Below are 27,545 nucleotides of genomic sequence, written 5' to 3' on the forward strand. Positions count from 1 at the left end.
ATTTGCGATGTTATTATATATTAACATGAGGTTCACACTATATCTCATGAAATTCATGTTATATATGTGAATTTAGTATAATATTTGCGATGTTACAAAGTTTCAGTTTAACAGAAAGTTCACAAATATAGTTATGTGAACTTCGTGAGGTCTGCAAAAAAATGTGAATCTACATTTAAAGAAGTGTTTGTGATAGTCGACGAACGAACTGATATATCGCGTGAAAACCTCTGTGTGAAGGTTAAAACGTTTTTTTTTTAAGCAAACATTTGTAATTTTGGACATCGGGCAGATTTTTTAAAATTGTAGGGTTTTTTTTAAAAAACACGTCATTTTTGTCATACAGTACAGTCATTTTTCGATCTTTATATCTCTCCTCACCCAACCTAACAACCCGGGCCCGTGAACAACCTAACCAAGCTCAGGCCAGATCGGTCAAAAGCTTGGCTTAGGTTACTCCTACACAAGACAAAACACAAAGGTAACGAGAAAAAGTAATGCAATTCTTCGCTTCTATTACTCCTATAAAAATTTTGGTATCACTAGAAAAGACCAGTGTGAGAAGAACTCTCCGCACCGAGAACCTCTACTAAGGATACGGTGTCTCACAAGAGCATCCGAAAGTTAAACTTCAACTACGACAGTGCTTAAATTAATTAATAAAAAAAACTTGGAGATTTTTAATGGAAAACTCCTGCAACTGCAAGCAAGGTAGCAATGGTGCTGTCAAGACTTCATTCTCAATTTCATGTCCATTTCCATGAACCGGTTCCCAGTATATTGTAATTTCTTATTCATACCTCTAATGAATTTCCTTGTGGGAAGTCATTGTCATCTCCTTTTGATCAAATCAACACTCAGTTAAACAGGCTTATGTAGCAAGGACGCACACAGATCTTGGATAAGATTTTGGGCATGGGGTCATGTTTATGTGTTTGTCACATACAAAAGGTCTAAACTCTAGATTAATTATTAAGAAAACCGCAAAAAATAAACATGAAAAAAAAAGAGAAATATGTCATACCATGCCAAGTGTACGTCACTGTATTTTGGCGTGTCCAGGTCAACTATTTTAATGTGTCCCAGTATCATGAAAAGTCAATACAGTGAAAGCAATAGAAGAGCTTCCACAATCAATCACAAATTGCAACGTTATTGCGAAGCGTTCAACAATTTTGTGGCTAATCATTTCTAACTAACCGACTGATGGCTCTTTTAAGAAACAGTGATTTTTTTTTCGACAGAGAAAGCTGGGGTTAGGCAAACCCCTACCAGTTATACAACCGTACCATTTGGGCTTTGAACTTGCAACGCCCCCAACACAAGGTGACGTGCACTACCTGCTCCTGCCAGACAAGCGGCGCCCCCCGGTTGGTGAAACATGAATTTACTCATAGCAAAATACTACGGATATTCTACAATTATACAAGAATCAAATATTTCCAGCTGCCTGAACTGTCTTCTTCTTGGCCAAATTCTTTTGAGGACCCTTATCTAATCAAGAAACCTATTGTAGGCAATTAGATTTTATTATAAATAAAAAAATTATCCAGAATACTTACAATAGACAGTCATATATGGACCCTATGAGAATCATAGAAATTAAGGATTTCTTATGGATTCATCATTTTTGAGTAAATAATTACAAACTTGAGTCTTATATATAGGGGCACAGAGTAACCTTCTTTATCCACGAGAAATCAAAATCAGGAACAAGCAGAAGAGGCCCTTTTACATACTCCTGCCAATAATCAGTGTAAACGGATTCTAGAACCAGCAACATTGTCCAGCTTGAGCATCATGTGAAACTAGTCATGCTTAAAAAAGATGAATTCTCAAAATATATCATGATATGATAAAAAAAAAAAGGGTTTGGGGGGGGGGGGAGGGGTCGGTTGTATAACCAATAACCAAGATTGCCTCCGTCTAGACAGAAGGGAAATACTTGTTAAGGTTGTAAGGAAGCGAGTAAAACTCCTCACTCCGTGCATCATCCTTAAATGACCTGAATTTTTCCCACCAATGCCAACCCCTATCTCTCCTTGTGGCGCTATCCTTCTGGTGCAACGAGCAGTCCAAGAAATAAGCAGCAATACCCCCCACAGTTGCCGGTGATGAGAAAATCACGTTTATCATGTCATTAAACTGCAAGAAAGTGAGTGAATAAAGCCAGTGCTGATTTAACTGAAACAGATTGCAAATTAAGTGTAGAATAAAAGGTAAGGCTCTGATGAAAACTCCATACCCATCTTGCATGCGTGTGAACCGGACCATAGCCAGCAACTGAAGTATACTCGTTGAAGTACTGGGGCACTGATAATCCCATGAACAATGAGAAGCCTAAAATAAATTTTGTCCTAAAACTGTTGAGGTGACAGAACTGAAGGAAGCCTAGACCCGCAGAAGCTGCTCCCATGTTATAGTAAAGTCAGCCACATAGCATAAAACATGGAATAAAAGTAATTACATGAAAGAAAAAGGAGAATTGGGCGATCAGTCTTTTATTATGGTACTTAAAGAGAAACATGCACATGTTTCTGCATGCATGAATATATGGGCAGGTGTTCATGTACACTTTGCTCATATTTAGCAAGTCAGAAACAAATAGCATTACTGGTAAAAAATAATAAATCTTCCATTAATAAAAACTGTTTACATAATAATTCATCTGTTAATTGACTCTACTTCTATATAAAGTGTCTGAAGACTTGCCAGGTCGACCCAGCGACTCTGTTGACTCGGCCTGTATCAGCCTCTCACCGGGTTAACCCAGTGAATGACCTAGACTGGGTTAACCCAGTTAGAGGCCCCATGCTCTGTTTAGTAAGGATCGGGTTTTGGATCGCCAGGATACAATGTGTGTACAGGTTTTTCCAGCAATGCAAACCTCAACCGTGAATGCCCCAAAATTTCCCACTTAAAAAAACACAATCCAAGGGTTTTAAGATTCCCACTAAAATGACCATGTTGAACACGTCTATGAGGTTAGATTGAGTCAAAGTGACTTGCATCGTGAGGTCCCCAACTAGATTGGATGTACAATGGATTGTAACAGACATTATATATATATATATAGAGAGAGAGAGGTGCACACACAAGCACATATTATATATTCTACATATAATCATTATATATATAAAGAAAGAAAGTTCTCCCACTCTTATGTATATAAAGAAAGAAAGTTCTCTAAAAACAACACTTACCCATATATGCAAAGAAGATGCAGTATAGTGCTGCAAAAATAGGCAAGGGAATAGAAGCAAAAAGTGCTCCAAATTTTCCTGCCACCAGAGCAAACAAAAAAAAATTTAAATAGGCAAAATAACGTTCCTTTGACAACCTGTAGTAACTTACCAAGAACTGAAAAGAACAGCATAAATCCAGCTGATATTTGAACTACTCTTCTGCTCCCAACACGTGTCATTCCCAATAAGCCAGCATTCTCACTGTGGACATTCACTATTTATCAAGCTTTTCACAATTAAAATAAGCAAGTTTTCCTAAGAGCTGCCATATCTTACACTGATACTGTTGATCCATTTGCCGTGCCAAACATTCCATCCAGTAAAATACCTACTCCCTGTATTAAGGTAACTTCTAAATTAAAGCAGGCACCAAGGAGGAAAGACATGAGAACAAGTGCTAAATGAATGACTTATTACCAGCCAGGAAACTCCACGACCAAACACAGAAGGTGGTACAGGAGTCGCACTCGCATACCTTGAAACAGCAATAAAGGTGCCTGTGGACTAAAGAAAAATAGACCCAAAATTTTTAGTAAACTTGTATATATAAAAGAAACAATCAGTTTTGCCAAGTGAATTATCAAGGAATGATGCACTCCTCAAAATTCAATTACAACAAATTTCCATATATCTAGAATAGTTTCATTCTTCCCATATTTCTAAAACAATCTCCAACCCTGGCCAAGAATCACTTGATTTCTATTAGGTGCATCATTTTGCAGCTGGTAAAATTCAAAGTTGAAAAAAGATGAAATTATTCAGGTACAAAAAGAACACCATCTGCAGCATGTACGATTAGCAGAAACAAAACCCACTCGTCACATGCTTACACCAAGTAAATGGTAGCATTAATGACTAGCATAGCTGACAGGATGCTAGAAACTTTATACGCTTACTTTTCAGTTTTTGATGTATAGTGTGATGTTTGGAACAGTATGACATATTTTTATAAAATTCTCTTCCCAAATCCAATCAAACAAGTGAATGAATTTTTCCAAGCCATATTTCAAGGAACACATAACCCAGTGATTCATAGAATTTTTTAACTTAACTTTGATAAGAAATAAAGTTATTGTAATTGGCATGAGTTCAACAAAAGAATCACAGTTAAAAACAAAAAACAAAAAGAGCAGAAAACCAACCTCAATGAGGGCTGCAAATGAAGCAGCCATCATAGCAAAAACTTCACCAGCATCAAAAGTTGGTTGGCCCCATTGAAATGGATATGGAACTTTTATCCTATACAATGATGAAAAATGCCAGCAAAGCTCAAAGGATGAGAGTTAGGAATAACTAATAATATTTTTCATTTTCATCAATAAGAGTGGTGCAAGGGAGCCAATCATGAAAATCGACAACATGAATTTGAATTATAGAATTGAAATCACGTTGAGTCCCTTCAAAGACCAGTTATCAACAAGATACACAAGCAGCCCATATGACTAACTGTGAAAAACTAATAGGAATCAGCTTCTAAACTCATAGTGACCCCGTAGTCTTCATATAGTAGCATCTGCATGTACTGGAGTAAGCAAATAGTCAACTATAAAAGTAGATATTAGTTTAAATGAATACATTGAGGTTTTCTGCTATGGAGAACATGATCCCCAAAGAAAAGAAACGGCAAACACTAGTGAGCCACCCAAGCATAACTATCACAGCTCAATCCCTATCAAGTTCTAATCTCATATGAAGTCAAAACCATTATCAAATTCCATAAGTAATGCAGTAAATAGATGCTACAGAGGCATAAACCAGTGGTCACTCAGGCTGCAGCCAAACCCAAGTTTCTATTATGCAAGCTAAATGATGAGAGCGTATGAAATATTTTAGTTCTTGATAAAGGGAGAAAATTCAGAAAAATAAATTAAAAGTAAAGCTTAATATAATATTAAACATAAACTTGGCCATAATAAACAGTGAAGACTGTATAAAGTAAATCTCTAACTGGTTGAAAAAGAAGCTTAGTGATAAACAGTAAGGAATAGATGTGGGAGAAGTAACCATCGGATCACTGGACTTAATACAATATAGAAATGTAATATAGAAGAATGGTTTACCAGGGAGAACCATGGATAAGTCCAGCACGATCGGTACGGCAGTTGTATTGAGTGCGGGCAGGTCTATGCCGATATGCACCAGAGACTGTTAAAATATGAGCATAAAGCCAAACAATCGCAATAGAAAGTACAACAGCAAAACGACTCATAATTCCCTTCCTTCCTCCAATATGAGGGATATACTGCAAGGAAGTTCAGGAAAATTTGGATTATTGACATGATACCATTCAACCTCGCTAACAAGTGAAAAGTCAGCTCTTTCACAAATATGTTTAATCCATAATGATCAAAATCAGAAAAATAAAAGGGCACAGTTAGGTCATACAAATAGCATTACCTGGGTAAAGACAATCAATAAGATTATCTCTGGAAGTCCAATTTCAATACACTTTGCAACCTGTAAACCAGTTACTTGTTAGAAAGAACGATTTCTGTGTTAATCTAAAAGAACTAAAACAGAAGGAATATCCTCAACACTATGCAAAAAATTCTAAATTGAAATTTATCAATTAGGAATGCAGGAGAAAGACAGTCATTCTAATGTTTTGTTTAAGCACAATAAATCAAGAAAATCTTCATCATTTACATCACTCAACAGTTATACTGACCCCAGGAAAACCCAGGCTAGAAAGCCCAAGCCCAGTAAGAGTAACAAGTGGCACAGCTGAAAGAGGGCTAAGAAACCTACAAACAACAGTTAACATCAAATTATCAAAAGTATGGTTAAGACACACACTTATAAATCCAGTGAATGTTTATTATGTTAACTAATGAACCAACCTCATCACAATGCTCCAAAGCCCAGTAATTCCCAGAATTATCTGAAAACTCGAGGCTGCAATAAGTGCCCCTTGAATTGCTCTCATGGTCCTATAAAACCTCTAATAATCAACACCATAAAAATTTCTCAGTACCCAATACGTATATCAAATTTGATGTAACGAACACGATAATTTAATAAATTAAAAAAAAAATCCACAGCATATAGAAAAATTACCTCATCTGGCTCAATGATATAGCTGTATCGACGAGCAAGGATAATTGAAATTGTAGGGAGAATAAATGTGTAAGATCCACCAATAACCGCAGGCAGCCGGGTCCCGAAGAAGGACTGAAGTAAAGTGTTCAACCCAGCTACGAACAGCAAGGTTTGAATCACTTGGGCCTTCTCATACTTTGCAAATCAAATAGTATAGTGAAGTTCAGATAAGTAAAGAAAAACAATCAGATGACGGGAATCATGAGATCAAGGAGAAGTAGAGTCTCTTGCTTTTTCCTTACATTGCCACCTCCCATTTGAGGAACCAAAATTGAGGGTATTAGAACCGTCGTGCCAAGCATCACCAGGTAATGCTGAAAACCCTGAAAGATGGCCTCATCTGTGCAGTAGAATCCACAGGATCAGATTATTTTCTAATTTGGCAAAAGAACAAGATGCAGTTCTTAGTTGTTCCATCATTATATCAAACCAATTAAGGGTAATTTGACAGTATGGAGACTTAGTGGCAGTGAAAATCTTTTAAAACAAAAAGGTAAGAAGAACACCACAGCGGGATAGAATCAATCTATCACGAGAATTTCCCTAATTTCAACTGGAAATAGAATATCCGAGATTAGAGAAAAAAATGTTGAACCCAAAGAAAGAACCACAAAAAGAAAAGGAAAAATAGGAAAAAGGAAACAGAGTGCAAACACAGAAAGCACACAAAGTAGACTGCAGAATTTACAAATGATTTTGAAATATACCGAAAGATATATATATATATATATATATATATATATATATATATATATATATAGAGAGAGAGAGAGAGAGAGAGACATGCACAAATTATACTGCAGAAACATTTTGAAATATACGCAAGTCGTGCTTGGACTACCATAATCTGAAATGTCTATAATCATCAAAAATACAATAAATAAATAAAAGGAACGATGAAGACAACAAAAATAAAAGAAACCATTAAAAAGACGTTCAGATTTCCACCCAAGTATCAAAACTTTCCAAAAAACCAAACGAGAAGGTCAACAGAAGGGAGATCCTAAACCATGCAAATGGTTCTGAAAAAAGAGCAGATATTGTAAAGGAGGCCAATCAAAAGAAGACAGAAACACGAGAAGATGGAGAGGAACGGCACCTTTAGATTTCAAGAGAGAGAGAGAGAAGGCTTACGCCAAGGGGGAGGACTAGTGATGCAGTATTCGATTCCGGGGAGTTGCTCCCTCACCGGATGAGGTACGAACTCGTCCTGTTTTGCTGGCCCCGTCATCTTCTCCGGCGACTAAACCGCCCACCACCAACCTCTGCTTCTCCTCCTCCTAACACCAATATGGAGAGCGAGCGCTCAGAGAGAGAGAGGGAGAGGGAGAGACGATGGCGACAGGGGAAGAAGTTTGAGGGGCGTGGAGAAATATAATGAGTGAGATGATGACCAACTGACCAAGAGCATCAGCAGTTGGTGCTCTCTCTCTCTCTCGTTACGTCTATTTTGTCTGCATCGAGAGTATGATTTTTTTTTTCGTCCATGTAAAGTTAAACTAAAAAAGAAATGGCAAATTAACTATAATACCCTTAATATTTTGAAAGTTGTTATCACATCGCGCATGCCAGACCATCCCGGCCATTTCCTTGTCGAACGGCCTCAATTAATTTTTTATTATTATTTTATTTTTATGATATTCAGTTATTTCAGGGCCAGCTACTGCCCGGGAAATGGTTGGGTGGTGCCACCAGTGGCAGGTCGAGAGTCCTTTTTTTTTTAAGGTATTAGTGACCTAAATAGTTTAACAAATTAGATTTTGGCAAACCGTTTGCCAAACACCAAGTAGAGTTAAAACCTGTGTGACTAGCCTTCACAATATAGTGGCCTTGTTTCCTGTTAAGGGTTGGGGGTGAGATCAGCTTAAGGCATCCACATAATCATTTTGAAAAAATGTGTAGCGTTCAAGTATTGACAGGTTTGGGCATTTTTGGTTGAGTCTCATGAGATTTGGACTTTCATGCAAACGAGAGAATGAATTTCATTGATATTGACTATCAAACATCAAAAAATAAGTACTAGAAAATGAACTCTCATTTAAATGAGAGTCAAAATAGCAAAGAGTCTTGTGTGATTCTGATTCATATGACCAAATAGACTTCCACTTGGAATCACATGTGACCCAGCAAACAAATCTTTGTATAGAGGTAAAGAGCACTCTTTGAGTTTTAGACTGTCAAAATAGGGTTACGGTTAATGTGGTACCTCTCGACTTGTAACAAGATGTTAAAACTAAAGCAGTAGTTTTTTTTTTTATGAAAAAAAAAATTAATTGCGTTGTTCATTTTTTCCAACTCAGTCTCTTTATATTTGGCTCGGAATTTCTTTAGATACTTATTCAAAAGCTTTACAGAGAGAAATCAATTACCTTAGCAGGAATAGAAGAGAGGGTCCACATTAATGGCCTGTTTGATACACATTATGTGTAAAGTTCATTTTCTCCTTTGACTAGAGAGTACGTTAAGCAACAACCTCATAGATCATTTTTTGTTTTAACGTTACTGTGTCTTTTAAGCACGTAAAATACGTATATAGTATGTACTCCTCGGTGGGTAGGAAATCTTCATGGGTTTTACCAACCGAATGCCTGCCAATGTACAGTGGACGAAGGGTTTTTTTTTCTTATTAATTAATTAATTAAAAAAAAAACAATATATTATGCTTAGATGTTTAGTTGTTCAGTCGGCCCGCAAAAGGGAGAGAAATCCCCCATATTGCGTGTCCTAGGGGCAATTACGTCAATTATTGGAGAAACTGGCTATATTACTAGGGGTTGGCAGAAAAAAGAAGGTATTAATTAACTATTAAATTTGAATAATTGGGCGGTTTCACAGCTTCGTTGTTGGATTCCAGCACCATTCATTGACGGTTTTACCCTTTGCTTACCAATGACAAGAGACACAAGCGTGTTGCTAAAGCTTAGCTTTCTAAATGACCCCGGTTAACAGAAAATATTACCAATAAAATCCTTCGGTTTTTTGGATCTTCAAACGAGTGGTTAAGAGGTTGGTCCGAATCCAACTAGCCCTATATGCTAGCTGGATTGGGAGTTGCTTTTTCAGCTCCCAGTACTGTCCAATGTTGGGCTGGAAGATGAGCTGCTCATGGTTCGGTTTGTATTCAGCTTGTAAATAGCGAGTGCTCATCTTGTATGTACAGGCTGGTTAGCTAGTAATAAATAGATTTTATATCGTTGATGTTTGCAGTGTTTCTTTTTGCAAGCAGTAAATTTACAAGTCAAACCCTTTTACTTACAGCCTTTCAATTAACTGTATTTATTTTGTATAAACCAGCCAGTTTAAGTTTCGTTAAGTAGGTTTAAAGCTTAAATTATATTATTTTTATTTTTAAAATTATATTATTTTCATAAAGGAAGCGTGAGCTCAGCTCGTTTCACTCAAACTCAACATGAGTTCAAGCTTGTCTCAAATTGCACATGAACAAGCCAAGCTTGAACACCATGGCATTTTCTACTCATTTGCCAGCCTAGTCCAGTGTCAGCAAGAACGCCTCGTACGGTCCTGGTTTTCATCTAGTTCAGTAAACCCAGATACCCCTTTTTGCCAATTCAAAGTTGGAAGTGATCCACACTATCCGGTATCGCAAATTCTGTGGCACTTCAGCAATTTTATTTTGGAATACTGGCGTAAAGATTATTTTTGAAAGTAACCCCCAACATTGCTTCTAGTTAAGACAAGGATCCGTGTAAACCTATGGTTTCTTGGATCACTAATCTCCATCTTAAATGACGTGAGACGTTCACGTTTCCCATCTTTCATTTTTTTTTTTGGAAGAACTTCATTTGGGGCCTAACCTCTTGCCCCTAATTCCAAAAATGAACCTATTTTGCTCAAATTTCAGATATGGCCATACTTTTCCTAAAAAATAGTCAAAGAGCGACATCCATCATTTTGCATAAAGTGATTCTTTTTTCAGAAATTGATAATACTATTCTATAAAAATGACATGTTTCCTTGAAAACCCCATGCTAATTTTCATTCGTTGACCAAAACCGTAAATAGCCAACTTTGTTAGGACCTTTTTACCCTTTGCATAGTCGAAACTAACGAAGTTTGTGTGATATATCGCTTAGCTTGTCCCACTTAAAAGGAGGTCCGCAAAAAAAAAAATTCAAGCCACATGAAGTGCACAAAAAATTATATTATTTATGTTGTCTTCTCTGTTAATCATAAAATCGCAAATATCTTAGTAAAATCATATATTTTATATCAAAGTCATGAGAAATCGTGTGAACTTCCTTTATTATAATGCTCCAAAATTTTAACCCGAAAATATAACAAATCATTTTTTTAAATGAATAATGCAAGGTCTTATCGATCGTAATGTTTCAACTGGACTAATCACTAGGAGGTCCGCCTCAGTGCGAGCATATATTAGCCTACTAGAACTAAGTTCGTGAATGAGAACAAAAAACAAGAACCCTTTATATAAATATATTTTTAAAATACAACGAAAATATATTTTTTGGTTCCGGTTAGAATTTTGGGCAAGTTATAGGTATTTCAACTCAGCATGGTATTGGATCCATTCTCTATATAGAACTTGGGTTAGGTTCAAATCGTGAATCGGTTCTAACTCAGAAATCTGAATCCAATATGTAAAAGAGTCAATACAATTCATAAGCCAATTAAATCATTCATCAATTAAATTGTTTATAAATATTTGTCAAAACAAATCAACAAGTCTTTATATTCAAAACAAATCTTGGATCTAAAATAGTTGGTTTTTGGCACCACTCGTAGCATCTCCCCATCACTCCAGCTCATCTACTCATTACCTGAATGGTTATGATATAGGGGTCAAACTGATCGAGTCTTGGTAGAAACAGATAATAATGAATGCATGTACAAAACCAAACATATACGAAAACATATATATTTTTTAGAACATGTGCAATGCAACATTATATCATAACGTATTTCAATGGACAACTATAACAATTACATTCATGCATTCAACACAAGATTATCAAAAAATGAACATACTCATTTCGAATGCATTATTTCTCTTGCTTACCCTCTTGCGAGTACTCGCAGGCCATTGTTGTCAAGTCAGAGGAAATCACTCGAGGTTTTATTATGCTATGTATTTTAATTACCTAAGTGACTTACTAAAACAAATCCACTGAGAGTGGTTCGTGACCGACAGAGATCCCCCCAATGGCCATTAAAAACTAGGATGCATCCTAAACTTCTACATAAAACATGAACATACCTCTCTAAGATACATTGATAGTCCAACCCCCTAACTCCGAGGACTAGGGACCAAATAAGTCTTTCTTGCTCGAAACATATAACGGTGTAATGGTGTTTTGTACCACCTACCCTCTCCAAGGTAAGCCCGAGTCTAAATGAGTTATTGAGTGTTTTTATTAAAAATAAAAGTTCATTGCATTTTATCACATGTGTCATATATCATTCAGTACTCCACGACCCAATAACCAAAGTACCCTTCTAAGCTAGCTTTCCATATTGCTTTTATGGCATGAGCATCATTGTAAAAGTTGTAAAATTTGAATATTATTAATAAATAAATAATTCATCTTTATCTTTGAGTTAAAATTATGTTTATATCGTTTAAATCTCATTTATTAGTGTTTAAATGCTCAATTACTCATTTTTGGCTAACAAGGGTAAAATTGGTATTTTTAAACTATTTCAGATATTTAACAATCAATTATATTACTTTTGATCAAAAATAGGTTTTTAAGAGTTTTGTAAAATATTGGTGTGATGTCATTGAATTTTGGAAATTATTAGATGAATTTAACAAGTTAAAAATATTATTTTTTAACTAAGGGGCATTTTGGTTATTTTAATCAAAAGTACTACTTAAAATATTTAATCTATGTTTTGCAGTAACTAAATTTGGTGAGATAGAGATGTTGGTGTATGCAATGTTTTCTGCTCAACAGTTAATATTTATTGGTGGTTCACCCTATCTTTCTGAATTTTTTGAGATTTCATATTTTAAGAGCTTTTGGCATTTTCGACCGAGCACCAAGTGTTTGGTGCATTGTTGCTTGAGCGGTCTTTGCAGATTTTAAAATTTCTCAGTCTTTTAGGTTTCGATTTGTTGTTCTTCACATTATTAAAGTAAGTTTCCTTAACTGAACGTGTAGAGATCATGTTTAGGCACTAATTGCGTAAGCATGATGTGCTAAATACTTCACTAAATTATAAATACAAGTTATGTGCACACACCACACATAGTTATGGATATTTAGGGGTGTTATGGTTGCCTATATGTTTAACTTATTTGAGTATAAGGTATATTAAAAATGTGATACTTGCGCTAAGTATCAAGACAACTATAAGCCAATGTGCATTTAATGCAATACAATGCAAAATACAAATCAGGTAAATGCCCGTGGTAAGTACGTGGTGCAAAAACATCATGTAATAAATTTATTTTTATTGTATGTAACACTTTCTTGCTTACATACACCACTTAGTTGTTGATATCTAGGATTGTTGTGATTGTAGATCGAAGATCATGCTAAGCATGATTTGAATGTATGGGAATAGAAGTGATTTTCTTATCGTAGTTCGGAGATCATGCTCGTCATGATTTTAGATAGCTGAATATGGAGTGCGTTTGTTGTAGGTACATGTTTGAGAATGTATTTGTGTGAATGAATGTTGCATAAATTGATGTGTTTGACATGACCATATTGAATGCTAGTGTAAAATAATAATTATGTAATCATGCATGAAAACATAAGCGATAAAATCATGTTCATGATAGGATTATGTAAATAGTGTTATGCATGAACTGTTACGTCCTGTGCTCTCATGAATGAACCATGATTTGCGTGAATGCGATTAATATATGTATATATATACGCACCTTCACACTGATTGAAATATTGTTCCCAAAGCACAAAGGTTGTCCATGGTGGTCAGAAGGTGGTGCCCAAATATAAAAGAAACCCCCAAATTGGTCAGTCGGCCAACATTTATCCCAAAAGTAACAAAGAAAAGAGGGAAACAAAGAGAGAAAATAAGGAGGGACTGATAAGGGACTCATCGAAGAGGGGTTTAGGAAGTTAAACCCGCTGCTCTAAGCGAAGTGGCATCAGGATCCAGCTGTGGCCCTAGTATCTGGCTAAAAGAGGGAAACCGGGGGGGTGGTCGTCCAACGAAGAAGAAGAGACAACCCCTATTGTGCCTCCGATAGTGGAGAAACAGGAAGGGGGTGTCATGCAGTTGCTTGGTTGGGTCTGCCCAGGCGACAACAACTCGTCACTTGGCCTCTGGTGGTTGGCACTGAAGAGAGAGGATGGTGGTCGGCCTCTGGTCGACGCCCGAATAGGAGGAAGAAGGAAGTGTAGGGGGAGAAGGGCGTGAAGATGGTGGTGTCGATTGTGCATAGAATGGGGGTTTGGGAGTGAAAAAGGAAGAGAAGAGTGAAGAAGGTCAACAACGTGAAAGAGTTCACTAGCAGCGACAAAGCCGTAAGAAAACCGATCCAAACCGGGTTTTGATATGGGTCCGGTTTGGTCTGGTATTCCCACTCTAAACAAATATTTTAATACGGACCTAAACCTAATTAACTAATACAAATTATTATTATTATTATTATTATATATATATATTAAAGGAATATTTGTTTTAAAACAAAATTATGATTGAAAAATATAATATAATATTTGTTTGATTACATGACACTGTTAAAATGAAATGTTCAGGTCGATTCATTTGGATCTAATCTGTATAGAATTTGGGTCTATTTTAAAATCCCCCAATTATTTTCTAAAATAGTTTCTTATGTTTTATTCTCATTAACTACTTTTCTAAATTTAAATAGTTCAAGGTTTTGGTATTTTCTAAAATAGAAATTTATTGATTAGAGTATTTCTCATAATTTATTTTATGACTAAAATAACCTTCTTAAGCAATTTTTTTCTAAAACCATTAAAATGTGTCTTGTTAAGTTCAAAACATCTAGTTGAGTTGTGACTCACTAAAATAATAAATTTTAATAGTAATTTAAATATTTTAATAAATATTTTGTCTGTAATAATACTTGAAATGACTATTTTACCCTTACTGGTCAGAAAGAATAATTGAGCATGTAAAATACCCAAAATTGACGTTTAAAAGATAGAAACCATATTTCTAACTCATGGATAAAGCTAATCTCTTTATTTATTTTTAATATCAAAATTTACAGGTTTCACATCCTAACCCCCATTAAAGAAATTTTGTCCTCAAATTTTTACTCAGATACAAATAACTGAGAGTACTTTTCTTGCATACCTGCTTCGTGTTCCCATGTATACTCCTAAATATTGTGATACTGCCAAAGGACTTTGACAAAAGGAATGGTCCTAGTTCGCAGAACCTGCTCCTTCCTATCAATATTCTGAATCAGCCTCTCGATAATGGATAGATCCTCCTGAATATCCACATCCTCGTACTGAATGATGTGAGAAGGGTCGTGAACATACTTTGAAAGCATGGATACATGAAATACGTCATGAATCTGTGAGTATTGTGGTGGAAACTCCACATGATAGGCTGCATTGCTGTGAATACCCCAAAATTTCCAAAAAATTATAAAAAAAAATCCTTTTTACCCCTAGCCCCCATTTTCTGAATAATTGAGTCAGTTTTAATCAAAATTCTAGTTTATTCTTCAGATTTTATTGGAATCAAATCCATTTTCTATATCGGACTCAATTTCAGATCTGGATCCAGTATCAAAATCCAAATCTGAGCCTCGTTATCCAATTTTCAAATTGAAATAATAAAAATACCAAAAATAGTTTCTGAATGGCTCATCCGGTATCCGTTTGGATCCGTTGCTCTGTATTTCTCGATTCGAGGTCTAAAACTCAAATATTTCCTCAAAACCCGGATCCAAACCCGTTTTCTGAAGAAATTTTCAAAGATTAACCCCGAATTCTCAGAAAACCCTTCTTTTGTAAATATTTCTAAATTTTTACAAAAATAGTTTAGAAATCCCATAGTTTTAGATTTTTTATGTAAAAAACACAAAAAATATAGAAAATGCAAAGAAAAGAACAAAAAAGAAAAATAGAAAAAGAAAATACAAAAAATAGCCTAAAAAACTCTTTTTGAAAACATTCTCGTAGTTAAAAACCACCTTTTTGAAAAAACCTTGTAAATGAGCCCCCTTTTTGAATTTAAAAAAAAAACAGAGGACTCGATTTGTAAAATCCCAACGACCATCCGTTGTGAGAAGAACCGCAGGAGGGGCGATGGAGGCTATGGCCCTCCACCTTCTCAAACCTTCCTCTCTCTCTCTCTCTCTCTCTCTCTCTCTCTCTCTCTCTCTCTACCCTTCTCGATCTTTGCTTCTTTGCCTATTTAACAAGCCCCTCTGTTCTCTTAAAGGATCATCCATCTTCTACCTCGCCATTTGCTTTTCCCTTCGATCCGTTCTTCACCTCTCCAACATTCTTATTCTTCTTCCCCTTTTCATTTTCTGCATTTCCCTGGTGCCTCCCCTTTGAATGGCCGAAGGTCGATTGTGATCCAGAAAACCATAGCAATAGAAGGTCTCCATAGCAGAATGAAGAGAAGGCTCTTCTCCATCCTTCAAAACTTTAATAGAACACCGGTAAGTCGCCATCCACCTTCCCTCTGGTTATTTTCCTTCTTGGCAATTTTGTTTAACAGTATCACTTATTTTTCATGATTTTCCTTTTTCTCTTTTCCTCTATTATTTCTGATTTCTTTTTAATTCTCCTGTTCTTGCCCCATTGAAGCATCAGTGGTAGTGTTGGTTTACTTATAGTAAATCAATCTACCTTATTGCAACATTAACGGAATGTCTCGATTCTGACAATTTTGTTATTTTGTTTTCCTTTCTTTTTGTTATGGAGTTTCAGTGGTCCTCTCGTCAACACATTGTAGAGTATGATTTTAATTCACATCATGTTCTGATTTTCTTTTATCATTTATGTTCCTCTTTCATGTCTGGTTTTTCATTTTCTTTTGATATTCGATCACTTACTGGTTTGGGATTCCTTCTCATTCGTTAACTAGGATTTCTTGTTATATTTTGATAACCTGTTGCATTGCATACCGCATTAGGTCGTCATATCCTCTGTTGGTCCTGTGTTTCATCTCATTAACATCGTCTTCTTCACAATATCTGTAGTTGTTTATATCATCACTTGTTCTTTCATTGCATTTTTTTTGTTTCATCTCACCATATTCATCGTGAAAATGCGTTCATCCATTTGCTTCTGTCAATTCATTGTATTAGCCGATTTCATTCATGCATTTCATTTGTTTCGTTTCTCTTATTTCCTTGCATGATTTCTATTTCCCTTTTAACTACCGTTATATTGCATGAGGGTGTTGGTTTGTTGTGATCTTCTCCATTCCCCTTTTAATCAGCATGATTGCATCTGCATCATGCTTTAGTTGTGACACCTCTATTCATTGATCTATTGATGGCACCTCATCATTTATGACAAAGAAAGAGTGCTAGAGTATTGTAATGATACAAAATGCAAAGTATCGTGATGGGTGAGGTCATGCAAGCCATGTGCATGTTGGCATAGGATCAAAATAGGAATCACGTTGTTCAGGTAGGCTGAGCCACATGCTTGAAAGGGCTCAAGCTTGAGGGAGTCATTCACGGAGCCAGTCTTATGACCAGCTTTCCCAGGTTTCAAGAGAGGAGTGTTCCCAAGGGGATTTTAACTTAGGTAAGTCTATATTTATCCATGCTCCCCTTGGAAGAAGCTACTTAAGGGAAGGAGTTGTTCCTACAGTAAGTGAGATTACCCTATTGCATTATTCGAATCTTGGTGCTAGTGGGCAACAACGAGATGAAAGGCATCCAAGTGGTCAATTCACACTTTATCTACCTGCACCAATTCCTAAAGAAATGAATCTTGTTGATACACCTGAAACTAATGACATTCTGCAAAGGCAACAACACCTCACTGAAGAATCTGTGCCATGTGCAGATACGCTTATTTTTATTTTTACTGATGGATCCTTGATTGAAAGAGAGGTGTCTGTTCTTCGCTATGTCAAAAAGTGAAAGACAAGAGTTGTATTTGTTCTAAATAGATCTAATGTCTATGAGAGTCCCACGAGCTTGAGGGGTTGTACTATTTATCGGAGAGAATGCTCGGAAACTGTTGAATACAGGGGATATAACATGGTGTCCTGTTTCTGCACGTTCTGCACTTAAAGCAAAGATTTTAGTAGCTGCTGATGATGGGAAAGTTGATCGGTTAGTCTTATCATGTGATTCTCGTTGAAAAAATAGCAGGTTTGATGAACTTGAAAAATTCTTGTGAAGCTTTGTAGATGGATCCACCAATACTGGATTGGAAAGGATACAACTTAAGCTTGAGACACTAGCTGATATTGCTAGCACATTATTTGCTGCTTACGAAGCAAATACGCTGGAAGAGCGTCAAAAAACCAATGAAGATTTTGTTTCTGCAAAAGAATTAGTCGGCAGTGTGAACAATTATGCACTATTACAGATGGTCCACTTCACACTCCACATATACACAACATCTATTGCACAACTTTTCCAACCATTTGCACTCATATTTACCTATTGTGTCTCAACCCCGAACATCACTTGACGTGCTCACAACATGTCACTTGGTATACTTACACAACACCAACCATTATATGCACCCTGCCACCTTGGCACCCTTATTTCCATTATGTATTTTCATCAGCTATACAACAGTACTTTGCTGTTTTCACCTCACAATACTCCTATGCACCTTAGTCACCTGTGCACATTTCACTACACTATTTGCTGCAAATACATAGCTTCACCCAGTCCTGCACTCTCTCACCCATTCACTATCTTACATCTCTACTATGCCCACTTGATATTGTTGCACCCCTATTCACTTATGCATTACCTATAGGTCCCAACATCTAGTCATGTTAAGTATTGCTGCAAAAGTCACTATTCACCTTCATTTCTCACATTCACAACATTTGTTACTTAGCCCCACCTGCTTCCTTTCCCAGTAGTGTGCATCCTACTACAATCTCATAATATCTTCCATTGTAAATAACTCATGTCTGCACTCATATCCTCCACGTATCATTATATCTAGTTTTCACTATCATTTACAATGATATATCTGTCGTAACACCCAAATATCACCTCACAACACATCTATGCTTATAGCTGCATCTATAATTGCTACATCACATCTCACATTTTGCACTATAACACCATCTATCCCTATGTATTTGCATAACATCCATGACTCCATGTTGCAGCATCATATATTGTTTTTATTTCTGTTTCATTACTTCCTGCACCTTGTCACAAGAGCACATGTTAGGTCATTTCATCATTTGCATGCTGGAAATTTCTGCAGCACCTTTCATACCTCCACTTAGCCCTCTCTGCAATACTCACCCGTCACCATTGCACTTTCACATTACTTGTTGCGGTAACCCACTCCTTCATCCCAACACCTATATCACTTCACTGTTGCACTCAAAGGCTTACTTGCTCACTCTATCTTCACAGTCATCACATAGTTCCCAGCACATTAAGACTTCAACTCCACTCTGCTGCAACTTTGCATACACTAGCAGTTATCTTCAATACCCTGTTTATATGCATTCCCCTACTACCAGTCGCCACCTGCTAACCTTCCCCTTTACACCCGATATTACCCATCACATGCAATCTCTCATTTAGTCTAGATGAAGAATTTTAATTCTGTATATGCACCTTTCATCTAGCTTAGCTATCACCCTCTTAGCTAAAGGCTCATGCATTCTCATGTAGGTCTTCTGATTGGCATTCAGACACTTCATGTATATCTCCAATTTGCTATAAGAGTGAAGGTTTGTAGGTGCATCCTACCAATAGAGTAGGTATAGACATGTGTATTGGGTATAATAGCTTTCATTTACCTTACACTAACACTGTTTTGTAGGAAATAGGTAGAAAATGTTATCTTCTATCTTAGCTCGGGAATGTTAATTTCAATTTCAAGTTTCAGTTCAAAGGTTGTAATAGCTAGGTATTAATGAGAATTTTACATTTTCAGTACTAGATTAGAATGCATGAGCATGTAAAATCCCATAAACCATGTGTTTCATCTTATTTTATCTTATTTCTAAAAAATTCACAAATGGGAACACGAATGACACGTGCATCATTCTAATAAAAGGTAATTAAATCCTAAGCAAATGATTCACATTGATGGCCATAGTCAAAATGTGAACAATGCTTAGGATTTTTATCTTTTCTGGAATAACATTGGATCCACACTGGATCTCTTTCAAAAATCATCATATTTTTTGAATTTTTCTTCTTTTATCAAAGTTTAACTTGAAATTAACTTAAAATATATATCAATGGTCATAGTCAGGATATATTGAAAGTCAATTTCATTTCAAACTCTATAAAGGCGCCAAAATGTGTTTTATTCTTCATCTGAATTTAAATGTAGATTATTTTATAATACATTTTATGACCATAGTCAGGAATGTATTATATCTTCAATCTTATTTCAATTCATTTAAAGAATGAAATATGCTTTTCAATATCCAATTTTCAGAATTCTTTAATTCATTCATCATTTAGGATAGAATTACATCATAGTTTTCAAATTATTTCAAATTTCCTTCAAAAATCCAAGTGATTTTGAGATGATTCTTAAAATATCTTCTTCATTTCTCAAATCAATCTTCAATTCCTAAATCCCAATTCATCTTTCTATTTCATCTTATTTTCAAAAATTCAAACTTCAATATCCCAATTTGGAATTTTCAGATTCATTTCCAAGATTCAAAAGTTCAATTTCAAAATCAATTCAAATCAAATTTGAAAGTTCAAATTTAACTTTGAAGTTCATCTCCTGATCAAGTTTTCTATTCTTAACTTCAAATTCTCAAAATATCCAAGTTCTTTCTGAAATCTTTTGAGTTTCTAAATCTTCAAATCACTTTGAAATTAAGGATCAAAATTCTAAAGATTAGTGCTAAATCCAAATCCATCTTCAAGTTCTATCTGGATCCAATTCCAAATTCTATCTGAATTTCCAAAATCTAGATCTATCTTCAAATCCCATCTAAATTTTCATGGTTCAGATCCATCTTCAGATCTCATCAAGATTTCTCAATATCCAGATCCATCTTCTAATTCCATATTGGATTCTAGATTTCAATTCCAAATTTTCCAAATTCCATCTAGGATTCCAGATTGCAAAACCCAAATCCATCTAGGATTCTAGATTTCAATTCCAAATTCTATCTAGGATTCCAGATTAGATTCCATATTTTCAAATCCAATTCCACCTTGGATTCAGATTTTTCAAATCCAGTTCCATTTTTCAATTTGATTTCCAATTCCAAACTCAATTCCATTTTCAAATCTCATCTAGATTTCAAGATTCCAATTTCAATTTCTATTTTTCAAAACCACTTTTAAATCTATTTATCCAAGTCTAAATTCAATTTCCAAATCAAAAAATTCCTATTTCAGGTTCTGAATTCAGAACTCAAAACCAAAGATCCCTTTTCAAAATCGATTCTTGAAAATCGATCCAATATCAAAGTTCATCTTGACTTTGAAATTTCATTCTTACTTCAAAATTCTAATTTCGAATTCCAATTCTCCTTTTCTCTTCATCCAAGATTTATTTTCCAAACTCTGATTATTCCAAGATTTAGAATTTCAAAGTCTCTTCTTCCGGATCCATTGTTCAAAGTTCTAAGTTAGATTCAAGAACTAACTTTTTCAAACCAATTTCAAACCCTTTGAATCATTTCTCCAAGTATCTTCAAATTTATTTCAAAAATCACTTAGATAAATCCCAAAAAGTTCTAAAATTATTTTTCTCAAAAGCATACATCTTTGCATTTGCATTGCACAAGCATGATTCTTTGTGCATTTTAGACTTAGAATAATTTCTTAGACAATATTTAGGCAAAACAAAAGGCATAAGTTTGATCCTTGATTCGATTACCCCTGGTAAATGTGCCAGGAACGGTCGAACCTCGTAACGATGAGCGAATCTTGTCTCTTTATTTTTCTCGCAAATTTTCAAAAACGGAGGCGAGTAATTTCAAAATATTTTCAAAAAATTAAGGTCAAGTGAAACCTTTGCAAAAGAGTTCCTCTCTCTTTTTTTTCCCCTTCTCTCTTCTTCTCTATCTTTTATTCCCCTTCAAAAAGGGAATAGAGGTTAGAAAGAAAAAGAGAAGGAAAAAGATGAATAAAGAGGAAAATTTTTGCAATGATCACAATTGCCAATCCTTTCTAAGACTCTAAAAGGACCAACATACCTTGGACTGAGTTTACCCTTATTGCCAAAATAAAATTCACTCTTGGTAGGAGAGATCCTGACGAACACCATGCCATCTACCTCAAAAGTAAGCTCCTTACGACGACGATCAGCATAGCCCTTTTGACGACTCTGTGTTATAAACAAACGATCATGAATAACCCACATCTGATCTGTATAGTGATGAACTGCCATGGGTGACTCAACACTGCGATTGCCAATATCATCCCAATAAACAGGCGATCTACATGGCATTCCATAGAGTGCTTCATATAGTGCCATGTCAATGCTCACATGATAACTGTTGTTATATGCAAACTTTGTGAAAATCACGTGACTATCCCAATCATCTCTCTAATCTAAGATGCATGTTATAAGCATATTCTCGAGGGTCTGAATTGTCCTCTCGAACTGACCATCCGTCTGAGGATGAAACGTTGTGCTAAACTTCAACTTCGTACCCAAACGTTGCTGAAACTGACCCAAAAAAATGCAAAGTAAAATGAGTATCCTGATAATATATAATCAATATAGGTATGCCATGCAAACAAACTACCTCCTTGATATAAAAATTTGTAAGACTCTCAGGAGTCTAAGTCACACGAATAGACAAAAAATGTGCTGACTTGGTCAATCTATCCATAATAACCCAAATGACATCGTGCTGACGACGAGTCTTAGGTAGTCCCACAACAAAATTCATAGTGATCTCTTACTCACTTACTTTTGAGCCTTCAAAGATAAAACAACACGATGTCCCAGAGAAGGTCTAAACACACGATAAGAAATCTTGAGACAATCAGGTCATGATAGGACCATTGTGCCCTCACGACAATGGATAACGACATAGTGCTCATAGAGTCAATCCATACCAAGAATAACATCGAACATTGTCATGTCAAGTACAATAAGATTGGTAGGCAAATTTTGCCCGCCCAACTCAACTGAAAAATTTGATAAATAATAGGCACATATACAGTATCACCTATAGGATTACTAACATGTAGAACATGCTTCAAAGATGCTACAAGCAACTGTAACTGACTAGCAAAACAAGCAAAAATACAGGAACGCGTAGCTTCATTATCAAACAACACTAGTGTGGCTCGACCAGCAACCAGAATAGTACCTTGGATCAAGTAACTGTCTTGCCCATGTCATCTGAACATGCAAGCAACCACACCCAAAAACTATTGTGAGTCCTAGCATATTTTTAGGTTTTTAATAAATATTACATGTTTTCATAATATATAACAACATATCTCATATATGCACATCATCAACATCTATATAACAGATATCATACCTGTGAAGGTGGTCTTGTTCGTGGCTTGAGGTCACTCTTACCCTTGCTCTGATACCAACTGTGACATTCCTAAAAAATCCAACCTTTTTAAAACTTTTCCAAATCCAAAATAATATATGTCAGTCCAATGCTGGTTGGGCAGACCAGCAGTCGGTGGCTCCTTAGTTGCAAAAGAAGAAGAAGAAGAGAAAAACAAAGAAAGAAAAGAAAAAAAAAGAAAATTGAAAAAAAGCGGAAGACGAAGGATTTTCAATGCGAAAATCGGTTTGTGGCAATGGATAGAATAGAGTCTATAGCTACACATACCAACCTGTTTTGGCCTAAATATATTACGCCGAAACCTAAGCGAACTATATTGCAAAAAATTTTTTATACGCATACTTAAAAGGTTTATGCATGAGTCTAAGTTTTTCATATGTAAATATGAGAATATCATCATGTCGAGTGCATAGTGAGTTAGATGCTCATGCACATTCAAAAATAAGAATTTTATTGCCTTGTGATAATTACTATGCTTTAGAATATGCTTGTGATTAATGCAATATAATTTTCACAAGGAATTAACTTGTTTTGCCTATACGTATGTATATGATAAATGCAATATAACATTGAACATAGAATCAATACGTATATGCATATGTTTACAATAGATGCAGTATGATATTGCACATGGAAAGATCATACTTGACTATGCTCATACTTGGGATAGATGCAATATGATAAAGCACATGGAAAGAACATACTTGTCTATGCTCATACATATGATAGGATGCATTGCACATATCTTTGCATATGTTTATGATAAATATAAGGTGACATTCCATATGGAATGATCACACTTGTCTATGCTCATGGTAATTGCAATATGACATTGCTCATAGAAATCGTGTTTACCTATGCTCATATTTGTGATAAATGCACTTTGATATAGTGAATGGAATACTTATGCTTATGCTTGACACAAATGCATTAAGCCATAACATAGGGAATGTCCATACTCGGGCAGAGTGCCATATGATAACAATTGTTCATGTTATGCTAAATGCAAATTTCCTATGAAATCTTAAGGCTATGCAAAAAATGAAAGATGCATATGACATGAGGCTATACTTGATTCAAAAAACTTTATAAGTAGCATATGATGCATAAAAGCATGTGATAATGATGTTCATATTTTTAACATAAATTGTTGCCTCCCGAATTGGCTATGAAGCCTACACTAAAATGATATACATAGCATATTGTAGAAATACATCTGGTTGCATTTTAATATTATGCTTTATTATGCTATGACATGGTACATTGAGGCATGTATGAACATCATTGGACTTGTGTGTGGTTATGAACTAATTGTTGAACTGCATTGCTTGATTAATGCTCTATTGAGAGTAGTTTTTCTTTTTGCAATGATGATTTTAAAATATATTTTCAATAAAGGGTTTTGGAAAATCAGCAACCAAATATATGAAAACCGAACTTCCACAATCGTGGTGTGTACAGGTTGAATCCACAGGGAACGAGATAATATCCAAATTCAATTCTTATTACTTCACTTTATTAATATTTCAAAATGTCTACACTAAAAATTATAAGTTAATTCAAACACTAATTAAAAGTTAACTAAAAATTATGAAAATCTAAACTACCATGCTTAAACACTCTTTTAAGTATGAAAGGGTTTCATCATTTCACAAGCTATGACATTGTAAACACCCCAAATTTTTCTCATTCATTCCAGACACCCCTTTTCAGCAGATGCCAATCCCCTTAGGAGTCAAACCCCTAGGTCCAGTCTAGTTTAGGTGTCATTTAACCCTTTTTGTCAGTAAAATTCTCATTTTACCCTTAGGTCACCTCAACTCCCTGTCAGTTAGAGTCGATCAAGCTCATTTTTAAGTTCAGAACAGTTAGAATGTCTGTCATTTCTAGCTCACGATGAGCAAACATTGTTCATTTCAGCTAAAATCACTTTATTTCCTAAAAAATGAGCTAATTTCTTGCTCGAATTGTAGTCAATTATCTCTGAGTCAGTCAATTCTAGTCAACCCTATTCCCTAGAGTCTAACCTGAGCTCACCACGAGTTTAAGTGGCTCGGTTTCAGTTTAAATTCATTTCTCGCAGTCTAGGAGCCCATTTTAGCTGAAATTAAGCTAAGTCTAGTCAGTTTAGCTAGTGTTTGAGCTTTGAAATTAGTTCACTTCAGTATTTTTGACCTTTGTTCAAGCTCAAACTCAGTGTATTTCCATCACCCACTTCACTTCAGTGGTTATTTCTCACCATTTCTCTGAGAATTGTACCATTTCTCAATCATTCAGTCAGGGAGTTTATTTGAGTCAGTGTCATTTTAGTTCACCTGAGTTCAGAAACCCTAGGATTCAGTATAAACCAGTCGAGACTAGTTCAAACCTTATTCTTCAGTGTCACTTCATGCCCTGCAGGGGCAAAATCATCCCTCAAATCATTCTTGTCTAGAACTTCATTTTATCATTCCCTCAGCTGGTACAACCACTAATCGAAGCTCAGATCAGTCCCTTTTTGAAAATTTTAGTTATATCTGAGACTCAATTCACATTTGGATCAGATTCAATATCGGGTCTGATGTTCAATCCTCAATTTTCATCATCGAACAAGAATGTTCAATCCTTTGTCTCTGCTAGGGGTTCGGGACTTCAAATCTCTCACTCAGAGTTTACATTTCGTAATCATTTCATGTCATTTCACATCATTTTGTATCATTTCATGTCATTTCTTGTCATTTCATGTCATTTTATCGCATTACATGTCATCCTCGAGATCCAACACTCTGGTTTTTCAAAATCTTCAATTCAGATTTGAGGTTTAAAACCTTACTTCAAAATTAATTTTAAAAACCTGAGTTTTGAATCGATATTTGCCATTTGGCCAACCCCCAGGGATTTATATTCCTTCTTTTCAAAGTATTTTCCTTAGAAAAATGATTTGGATTTGTTTTAAACTTGATTTCTAAATCAATTTCCAATTTTCACAACTTTCTTCAAGCGGGGCCCACCTTGCAGGGGTGCAAACCCTAGTTTTTCCATCTTTATTTGAAATCATATCATTTTCATGTCTTACATATTTCAAAAATACAAAAATATAAGTGAGCTAGGTGTCCTTTTGAAGTTTTTCAAAAAAAAATGTTTTTAACCCCTTTATTTTCAAGTTTTTAAAATAATTTTCTGAAAAATCAAATGGGGTCCACAGTAGGTGGCGCCACATTCGAAGGTGTTTAGGTTAGTTTAGATTTAGTTAGTATTCTACTTAAATTAGAAGTTTGAAAGAGTCAAAATTGATTTTAAAACTCCATCTTTATTTTGGTATTTTAAAATTTTGATTTTAACTTTTAATTAACGTTTTAAAAACCAAATGTGGGTGGCGCCACATTTGAGATTTTTGGAGGTTAAATAGGATTCAATTAGGTTTAATTAGGATTAATTAGTTAGAGTTTTGTTTAGGTTAGAATTCCAAGAAAAAATTAAACATTTTAGTTTTGAATTTTTTTTGAAACTCTTTAAAACAAATCCAACTCTCTTAATTAGGTTTTTTGAAAAACTATAAATGCCCACCATGGGGATTTCAACCGGCATGTGTTATCTCCCTCTCTAACTCTTCTTCTTCTTCCTCCAGAAGCCTCCATTGAAGATCTAAGGTAAACCTTCTCTTTTTTTATTATTTACTTTTTTAATTATTTTCCATTAAAATCCCCATTGCCGCCTCCTTTGTTAGAATTTTTTTATATTTCCTTTCAAGAACCCATAATCCATGATTCAAGATGATGATCTACTGATCATCCATGATGTTTTTCATGATTTTGATCCATTATAATCGTTAGTAATGAGTTTGTTATGTTAAATTCTTGAAAAAGATCGAGATTCAATCCCTCTATGGATCAAATCCCTTTTTTAATGGCTAAATTGAAATCTCAGCCATGTTTCCCTGATTTTTTTGTTTATTTCATTATATTCATGTTTATTTTAGTTGTTCATGCATTAAATCATGTTTCATATCATTGTTTACATGTTTTTTTATGTTTTTAGCATGATTACTCAATTTTATTTTATTCTAGGGTTTTAGATTCATTATTTGCAAATCAAGTTGTTAGTTAATGTAATTATTTTGTTAGTTTATGTACATTAATAAAATATGATTTTTTTATGGTAAAATCATGCATGTGCTTACAATTTTCAATAAGAAAATTGGGATTTTTAGAGGTTTGTAACCCTATGTTCAAAAATCAAAGTCAAAACCTATTTTCTGAGTTGGGAAAATGCTATAAAAATCTAGAAGCAGCTTTCTGAGGTCATATCTCCCCCACCAGAGATCAGATTGATGATCAGTAAAAAGCAACATACTCCTCATGATGTATAATTAAATTTGTGAAAGTTTTTTAAATTTCTACGGTGTATTTCTCTATTTATTTGATCCAACAACAATGCCTGTACTTTTTAAATAGACAGACCCAATTCATGGCCTAGGTCAACTTGTCAGAATGATTTCTCCCTAACCAAAGATTGTAATGACAATCCGTAAAATACCACTGATTTGTATGTCTGTCTATTTTCTATGTTGTAATTTTCAGA

General features: G+C 35.1%; 2 protein-coding genes across 2 annotated transcripts; both read right to left on the reverse strand.

The window, feature by feature from the left end:
• Positions 1 to 1,531: 1,531 nt before the first annotated feature.
• LOC149849145 (nucleobase-ascorbate transporter 7-like) lies at positions 1,532 to 7,596 on the reverse strand. The gene is made up of 14 exons (XM_090013431.1): positions 7,479 to 7,596; positions 6,587 to 6,684; positions 6,303 to 6,479; positions 6,086 to 6,186; positions 5,914 to 5,989; positions 5,643 to 5,702; positions 5,306 to 5,487; positions 4,388 to 4,484; positions 3,663 to 3,749; positions 3,522 to 3,580; positions 3,355 to 3,446; positions 3,204 to 3,281; positions 2,246 to 2,406; positions 1,532 to 2,145 (listed from the first exon to the last, which is right to left on the reverse strand). The coding sequence occupies exons 1-14, from the start codon at positions 7,573 to 7,575 to the stop codon at positions 1,927 to 1,929; spliced, it is 1,584 nt and encodes a 527-aa protein (XP_089869557.1). The 5' UTR covers positions 7,576 to 7,596; the 3' UTR covers positions 1,532 to 1,926.
• A 7,056-nt stretch (positions 7,597 to 14,652) lies between these two features.
• On the reverse strand, positions 14,653 to 21,922 carry LOC149849146 (uncharacterized). The gene is made up of 2 exons (XM_090007332.1): positions 21,642 to 21,922; positions 14,653 to 14,896 (listed from the first exon to the last, which is right to left on the reverse strand). Exons 1-2 carry the CDS (start codon positions 21,920 to 21,922, stop codon positions 14,653 to 14,655), a joined length of 525 nt encoding a protein of 174 aa, XP_089863458.1.
• Between the last annotated feature and the right edge of the window lie 5,623 nt (positions 21,923 to 27,545).

The sequence above is a fragment of the Nuphar pumila genome, chromosome 1 (assembly GCF_984573655.1).
Source record: "Nuphar pumila chromosome 1, dmNupPumi1.hap1.1, whole genome shotgun sequence".
NCBI classification, from domain to species: Eukaryota; Viridiplantae; Streptophyta; class Magnoliopsida; order Nymphaeales; family Nymphaeaceae; genus Nuphar; species Nuphar pumila.